General features: G+C 30.5%; 1 protein-coding gene across 8 annotated transcripts in view; it reads right to left on the reverse strand.

Annotated features, from left to right (window-relative positions):
* Positions 1–2,759: 2,759 nt before the first annotated feature.
* LOC106466715 overlaps positions 2,760–9,388 on the reverse strand; it is a 44,562-nt gene continuing 37,933 nt past the window's right edge. For all 8 annotated transcript variants that reach the window (XM_013927014.2, XM_022394795.1, XM_022394794.1 and 5 more), the window contains 3 exons: positions 8,496–8,552; positions 8,114–8,208; positions 2,760–6,713 (listed from right to left, as the gene is read on the reverse strand). In XM_013927014.2, coding sequence (XP_013782468.1) covers positions 6,622–6,713; positions 8,114–8,208; positions 8,496–8,552 — 244 coding nt within the window. In that variant the 3' untranslated portion in view covers positions 2,760–6,621. The remainder of the gene's footprint in view (positions 6,714–8,113; positions 8,209–8,495; positions 8,553–9,388) is intronic.

Genomic DNA, 9,388 nt, shown 5'->3' on the forward strand with positions numbered 1-9,388 from the left:
TCTTAGCAAAACATTTTGTTGAAAATAACACTAACGTTCCTTTTATGGCTCCATCTGGTTGACAATATGTATTATATATATATAAATGTGGGTTAATGCAAGTTAAATTTTTAATATTTGTAGGTAAAAATTATCTCAATTAATAGTCATTTTTATAGCTTACTCTGATGGGAGATATATATACTCACATATAAAACATGAACTTATTTAATATCACAATAAAAAAAGCCACGATTCAAAATATAAAACTCATTTCCTTGTGGTGGAAGATATACAATATTCATAATATAATTTTGTTACACACACAAACTGGACAAGTGATCTATTTAAAAATAAAAAAAAATACATTTCTTAATAGTTAAGAAAATTTGTTTCAATACTCTGCAAAACAGAAACTTCAAAGCAAAAACAGTTTCTAGAATTGTTCCCTCTGATGTACTTAAACATAAAAATCTTCAGTATAGAACAAAATCTTTTATAATACTTACTTTTCACAAATTAAGCCTTTACATATTTTATCGATGCTGTAAAGGTCATATACATAGTTCAAGTACAATTTTTCATAACACTAATAGCAGACTAAAACAAAAGCTACATCTACACAGTACTGCAGAAGAAATCTTAGGATTTATAACAGCTTCCACTTTTACAGTTTACTGATTTACAGATAAATGGTTAGCATAACATTACCTATACATACAATGGTGCACACTGTTTAGAGAAAAGCTTCACTGGAATACACCAACACTATCACAGCTAAATCATGACTAGTTGCATTAGTTCAATGCAACCATATAACACAATGGAATTATCAGAATTAAAGGAAAACCTTATACAAGTACCCTATTTCCAAAGTGAATCAGTCATGTGGAATATGTAATTAATTTTCAAATGTAAAATAACTAAAATGAACACTTTCAAATTATAATTGAAGTCAATATAGGTTTTACTTCCCATGTTATTATACTTTTAATGCTTCAAGAAAACACTGTGATGATGGAACAATCTCCTTAGAGAAATTATGTTCTTTCACTCAAGGTTCATTACTAAGTTCATAGATAAAATAAAGCTACAGACTTCTTTTTCACAGGCTAAACGTCAATTATGGTTACTCAGTTTCAACAACTTTATATTTGAATTTTAAAATCATGACTTGTATTTTTTACTTAGTTTCTTGTACTAAAACATGATGCAGCTTCAGGTACTAGGACATGATAGAAGTTTCTAATAATAGAAGCTGATGATAGGTTCTGGTGTTAACAGCTGATGATAGTTTCTGGAACCTGCAATTGATGGTAGCCTTTGGTATTAACACAGTTGATGGTTGCCTTTGGGAGTAACAATTGATGGTCACTTCTGGTAATAATAGCTGATGGTAGCTTTTGGTATTAACACAGTTGATGGTTGCCTTTGGGAGTAACAATTGATGGTCACTTCTGGTAATAATAGTTGATGGTAGCTTCTAGACTAAGAGTTAATGGTAACTTCTGGTAATAACCACTGATGGTAGTTTCTGTTACTAGTAATCGAAAGTTACTTATTAATCAAATATGTATTTTTGTTGTATTGGACATACTATTGCAAAAACTGTTGAATGAGGCACAAAAAACAATTGGATAGTTTGGTTTACTGTAATCACAAAGATATGGTTTAATAACCAAAACATAACCTTATCACAGTAAAAACCACGAATTTAAACTGAAACGAATAATGCTTCTATATTGGTGAATTCATAAGTAAATAAAGAATTTTTGTGTGATAATTCTTTGGATGGGAAAGTGCATTAAGGAGTTGCAAGTGTAAATCAGTCACTCCATGAGTAAACAAACAAATTTAACATTTGTGACCACATTTGTGGGTTGGAATACGAGTTAAAGTTAGAGAGTCATAAGTTCAAATCGGTAGTCACTCAAAGAGTAAACAGAATTTAGTGGTCTGTGGGTTGGAATATGTGTCACTGTTAGAGAGTCATAAGTCTTAAATCAATCAGTCCTTGAACAAATCAAGATTTTTTGTTAGTCATCCATGGATTGGAATATTTCACTGTTAAAAGACCATGAGTCTAAATCAATGATCCAGACATTTCTGAATCAATCATTGATAGGTAGTAACAATCTAAATCAGTGATGTATGGGTAGAGACAATGTATTTGAATCAATGCTATGTTACATGACTTAGATATTGTGATTGAGGACTAAGTTATTCACAGATGAATGTAATGCTTTTTAATCACCTTCATGGCTAGAATCAGTAACACACGTGTAGTATGTAGCACATGTTAGAATCAGATATTTGTAAGTAGGGCAATGTCTGAATAAATGATTGTTCAATAGGATCATGTTTCTGAATCAGGGGTTGTTGAGTAGGACGTTTCTGAATCAGTGGTTGCTGAGTAAGACAATGTGCCTGAATCAAGGGTTGTTAAGTAGGAAAACGTGTCTGAATCTATGGTTGTTGAGTATAGAAATGTATCTGGATCCAGGAGTTTGGGTAGGACAATGTGTCTGAATCAATTGTTGTTTAGAAACTGCAATATTTAGTATATTACTGACACCAGAAATAATAACAGTGACTGGTTATGTCTTGTGACAACTGGTCAGTAGCTTTATCTTTATTTTATATTCTAATCCTGACATTTTTGCATATTATTACCACTCTTACCTAAATCTGCATAATAATTCATAACATAAAAAAACATAATACAAAAGTCAAGTATGATACACCCACAAGTTTACTGTATAAATAACAGGAATGCTAACTTCTATCATTCTTTCTATATTGTCCAATCACTAGTTTCTATAAGTTGTTACAGATCACTTATGCTTTATGCCATAATGATGTAAATTTAACCCTTTACCATCTCCACCTGTACATTTACACCAATTACGGTAATGGAAGAAAACCCCTTCCATGTATGATAAAAGGGTTAATCATATACATATAATGCTTGTGTACATTAGCAACCTTGTAGTTAAAACACTACTGGACAAATGCTACTCATTCTAGAACAACAAATTATATGTTGAACTTATTTTATTACATTGCAGCCTCAGCTTATGAATTCTAAGAACTTATGAGTGAAAGTAAAAAATATGTCAACCACTTTATATTTGCTATATCTAGTGCTGATGAGCCTGTCACCCAATATTAGGGCTCATTAGGCTGGCTAGAAAACAACAGGTACTATTTATATTATCTGTAAGCTCTCTTTTATTAGGAAGGTGTACATTATTGGCTTTAAGTAGGATCTTATGGTAACAGGAATGGGCAACTACCACACTTGTCTAAGTCACATGGTTTGTCAATCTACTTATCCTTGATGCACATAAGGCTACACCAGTTACACTACAAGATAACTGAAAACTTGCTTGGAAGTACATCTAATGGATCAAATGTACTGAAGCATGCCTTAGGTGAATGTGACACAACCATCTATTAAAAAATACTTTAAAATCCTAACTACGGCCAATGAAGAAAAATGTTTCTATTCAAGAGAGATCTAACTTACTTTTAAGCTAAGTTCAGCATTTAATTTGTTGTTCAAGTTATAGAGAAAGGCCTTATAGATGAAATTAAATAAATTACACTCAGTAGCTAGAAACAAAGCAGGTTTTAATAATAAAGTCAGAAGAAATTGTTGATTTCTTTGTTCCAAAAAAAAAAATTTTTTTCTTCAAAGCAGGGATTTAAATTCTGTAATACATACAATAAATACTAACTTAATTTGGCCATCTCATAGTCACTGTGAGACTTGAACTAATCATTCTCCAGCCATTATTAATCATTCAATTAAATTTTGTAACAAGATAAAGATCTGTAGGAATTTTATCCTACATAAATTTCCACACAGTTTAAAAAGGTGTCTTAAAGAATTTAAAATAAGTAAAAACAGACAATTAAATCAACAGCATATTTAAACACAAAATTCAAAGTTTTACCCTAGTTACAATCAAGTTCTCAGTTACACTACAGTCACCAAGTTTTTTAATTTTACCATAGTTACAAAGGCAAATTCTTAGTTTTCTGCAGTTATTAATATTCTTAATTTTACTTTGGTTATGAAGACATGTTATTAATACTACCATAGATATAAATATAGGTTCTCAGTTTTACCCTACACACTAAATCAGATTGTTAAATTTACCATAGTTATAAAAAGAGGTCCTCATTTTTACCAGTTATAAACTCAGGTTCTTAGTTTTTACAATAAAGACAAGTTCTTAGCTTTACTATAGTCACAAAAACAGGTTTATAACTTTCATTTAGTATTTAGTACAGGTTCTTGGTAATAGCCTAGTTACAAAGACAGATTCTTAATTTTTACCTTGTAATGAAGAGAGGTTCTTAGTTTTAACTTAGTACTGAAGGCAGGGATTTAGTTTACCCTAGTTACAAAAACAGGTTCTAAATTTTACTCCAGTTATAAGGACTGGTCCATAGTTTTACTTTAATCATAAAGACATATATTTTTTTGTTTATTCTGGAAGAAACCCAGTTATCACTGAAATTTTCAGTGTTATACTGTCCAACTGTATTTTCATCTAAGAAATTAAAGTATTTTTTCATCAATGTGGTCAAATACATAATGAAAACTTTACTTTATCAGCAATCACTAGAGAAAATAGTCAATTTAGTTATAGTCTTCTGGAAAATCTACAAGAAGCCTCAATATGGACTATTTCAAGAATAATAGGTGTATATATATATATATATATATTATATCTTAAGAATAAACTGAGGCTCTGTAAATTTAACAGAAATCATATGACATTTCACTTATCTCATGGATACAGTTTACTGTTTCCAACTGTTTCAGGGCTTTATATAAATGCATTTACTTACAGATACTCTTAATATGTTAATGGTCCCTCTACCACATCTGTAGCTATCCTTTATTTCAAGGAAACAGATTTAAGTAGATGTGTTTCACAGTCAGCATTCGTGGCTAATACAACAATATACATGACCACTCTAGTCAATGTGCTTCCTCCTTCACTGAATGAATAATAATAAAGATCTACAACACACATTAGTTACTTCTGTAATCTTTTAAACACACCAAAATGTTCTTCATTATTTACCAAACAACAATATAGTATTTCTGTTTTTTCTTTATCTGATTGAAAACCAGTTCTCTATGTGATTATCTTTGTTTCCTCCATTCAGTAGAGATGCCAAAATACACTCATAACATTCACACAAAGTTCTCCACCATTTCCCGATATATCAGTATTTTTGTCCCTGGCCTTTTTTTAGTTGGGTGTATAGTAATTTACTATCAGCATATTACTGTCTCTGGATAACCACTTGCCATCTTCAACATTTACAAATCTACCAATATGTACTGTATGATAGCACTGTTACTCTGCTTACTGTAAAACATTGTAAATTTAGAATATCTTGAGGACATGCCCATCTCCAAACCTGGGAAGTCCTAGCTCCTAAATATATTGATACAGGCAAACCTCTTTAAAACTAATAAGTTACATTATTGGTTGATGTAAATAAGAATTTAAGATTTCTTTTCACAATCTTGGATAAACACCTATCTGCAACAAAATGAGCTATATTTTTCAACACTTATCAATAAAAATATCATAATGATAATAATAATAATAATACAGTTTCAACTTTTTCATCTTTTCAAGATACAATAGTATTTACAGAAAGAGAGTCTTGGCCTTTATTATTAGTTTACAAAAAACAATGTGCTTAAAGATACATGTTTCTTGGATGAAACCATAAAGGCAACAACAGGAAGGCTGCTTTCCTTAGATGACATAACAATGTACTCTCAATACTGTAACTTGTGCCAGCTCCTCTTCTGGTTTCCTCAACCACTGGCCATTACTACTTAACAATCTGTATCATTCATACTGTTGTTTACCACAATAAGCTGCCACTAAAACCTGTGCCAGCTCCTCTTCTCTCTCTTCTGGGCGACTCAACAACTGGCCATTACTACTCAATCTGTCATTCATTCTGTTGGTTACCACAATAGTCTATCACTGAAACGTGCACAAGTTCCTCTTGTGGGTGACTCAACAATTGGCCATTACTACTCAGATCTGTGTCATACATTCTTTTGGTTGCCACAATGAATTATTACTGTAACCTGTGCCAGCTCCTCTTCTGGGTGACTAAATCACAAGCCATTATTACTTAACAATCTGTGTCACTCATTCTGTTCTTTGTCACAATGAAATATTTCTTTAACATGTGCCACCTTCTCTGCTTGGTGGATAGAATATGAATTATTATACTGTTATCTGTATAATCTTGTTTGTGGGTGGACACAATAATGGACTACAAAAGGATGGTTTTGTCTTCAACAGATCACTATACACAATCTGTGCATAATGTCATATTATTACCAGATGATTCATCATCCTTGATCATGCTGCCATATAGTACTACAATACAACAGCTGTCCCAGTTCTCTGAATAACTAATGAACAGTGTCACTCCTCTGACCTTTCATAACTTAAGAATGTATTGCTGCAGCACAGTACAGCCCTTTTAGTCTGAGGTACACTGAAACAAGTTTTGTGGTTGCTGACACCACAACCAGAAATTGCATAGTGAAAACATTCCTATTATACAGTTATAGATAACTAAGCATCAGGTGAGTTCACAATACTCTGTCCAGCCATGGTTTGGTGAGCCCAGTCTTAGAATCCCCACTGATCTGTCTCTTGATGCTGTTATAAGATCTGTACAGTAGTCAAAGAAGATCAAGATGCAAAATTTCTATAATTTAACTTTGAGTAGACAAAGCAGTTATAATGAAAATAGAAATGAAAAAAGGATGATCACTTATCAGTTTCAAAAGGTTGAAATATAAAGGTATTAAGAAAGAATCATTTTAGATTATTTTCTTAAATTATTCCATCAAATAACAACAATGTAGTTGTTGCTGTTACACAGTATAGCAAAAATCTAACCTGTAAAATTTTACTTACTAACTAGATGAGTGTGTGACAATTCTTATTCTACATATTGGGTTTTGGTTGACTAAAATATCACTGATTACAATTCAAGAAAAATTAAAACTCAACATCTTGAGGATAAGATAGCCAAAAGCAAAATAAAAACTCTCCAAGAAGTATAAAAATAAACCATTTAAAGTTCTTTTTTTTTAATTTGCAACTTTTAAATAGGTAGTGTTTCATAAAAAAACCTATTTTTGTTATTAGAAAATAAAACACACAAACTTTAACAAAGTATTAATATTGTTAAATTAGTTAGGCTGATTTTTAAAATACCAAATAGAAAGTTTTTTCTGCATTCACACCAGCTTTTAAACAAAAATATTTTAAAGGACATAATAAACAGAAAAAAAACAGAGAGGTCATTTAATAGCTTATAATTTCTATTTCACAAATTTTAGTTTTCATATTAGGTTTAACAATACAAGAACCATACATTATAATGTATTCATACTATAACAAAACAAGTATAGAATTACATAGGATTTGCTGGCTGTTAAGCAAAAAGCTGCACATTGGGCTATTTGTGCTGTGTTTGCTGAAGAATTAAATCCCAAATAGTAGACTTCAAGCTATTATAAGATTTCAAGTTTATCAACAAGCAACCAGGGGACAGTTACATATGGAAACCCAAGAAACCTATGAAAGTCTCCAAAAAACAAAACTGTAAGTAAATCAACTACAAAGGAAAATCATGCTTCAAGGAGTAACTACAATGATAAAATCTTTGCATTTTAAGATTGGAACTATGCTAAAAAAAAGCTCATCATTTTTGATATAATTTGTTTTTGGCATCTTTAATGATTAATTACATGTATTAATTCTCAATATAAAGTTAGCTGTATTCAGCAATAGAGATAAAAATCCAGCAACTATAGAGCAACGTCTATACCTCATATCAAAAAACTAGTATTTAAATTGATAGAACAAAAATTACACTAAACAGAATTGACCTCATAATTAAACTATGTTTCCAAAAGAAAAAAAGTTTATAAACTTAAAACATTAATAACAGAGTAAAGGTTTTAATTACAAATTTTTATTATAACATTGTTAGACAATTTCCAAATAATTTGAAAATTGACAGAAACTGAGAAAAACAGGATAGGTAACACAAAGGATACATTCATCATACGGAGATATATCCATATCTTGTATGTCACCTTTATGTGAATAAACTTCTCCCAGATACTGATGATGTGTAGGATAGCGACGGTACCTTTCGTGGAAAAATATATATATATAATAATTGGTCACTACTTAGTTATTAGGCTCACTGGTTGTCAAATATACAATTCAATTGAAAATTAGCTAAAATGATATTATTATAGTACATAATAAAAATAAAACATAGAAAAATTAACAGTATTACATTATGAGAATAAGCTCTATAACAACAGAAGTGTTAGATAATTTCTTACAGTACTGAAAGAAGATAAAAACTAATATTTACAAAGTAAGGTCAACATGTTCTGCAATAGTGTTTAGTAAAAGAAATGTTCATACCTTCTAACAATTCCACCATCACAGGCAGTATACAACAGCCCTCCATTGGAGGTATATCTGAACAACAACAACAAACATTGACAAATTATATTCCAGTGAAAATACATTTCTCTTTATCAAGTACAAATATAATGCTTACAAATAAACAAAATATACTCACAAGTGAGTATACTACATTATTAAACCAAATCCTTCCAGTTATGAATTAAAATCTTTCAGTATGTCTTCTTTCTGTAGGGAGCATCTCGTTTTCTCTCATACTGATTTTTGGATAAAAAAGAAAAGCTAGTTTAACATTATGAAATTATGATCTTAATAATAATTTTCAAGCTCTTTTAAATGTAAAATAGATTTCTTAAAACATCAAATAGTAATGTTACTTTTGAGTTATTTTGTGATGTAAGAGTACAGTGATCAAGTTATTCTATTAAAATTTTAACATGGATTTATTTATATTTTTAAATGATCAATATACATGCCGAAACAGGAGCTTAAAATTTTAACATGGATTTATTTATATTTTTGAATGATCAATTTACATGCCGAAACAGGAGCTTAAAATTTTAACATGGATTTATTTATTTTTTGAATGATCAATTTACATGCCGAAACAACAGCTTAAAATTTTAACATGGATTTATTTATATTTTTGAATGATCAATTTACATGACGAAACAGGAGCTTTCCTCCCTCCAATAATGGAGTCCAGTCACCGCATGTTTGTCAGTATGCAATTTGGGTGGCGTGGGACCATCTTGAATTCAGAAACACCGACCACAGGAAGGCAACCGGCTGGCAGCAACAACTTTTACTTTATTATTAGTATTTATTATTGTGTATCCTACATATTTTATTATAAAGAAAATATATATATATATATATATATATATATT

This window comes from Limulus polyphemus, unplaced genomic scaffold, assembly GCF_000517525.1.
Source record: "Limulus polyphemus unplaced genomic scaffold, Limulus_polyphemus-2.1.2 Scaffold2356, whole genome shotgun sequence".
Taxonomy (NCBI): domain Eukaryota; kingdom Metazoa; phylum Arthropoda; class Merostomata; order Xiphosura; family Limulidae; genus Limulus; species Limulus polyphemus.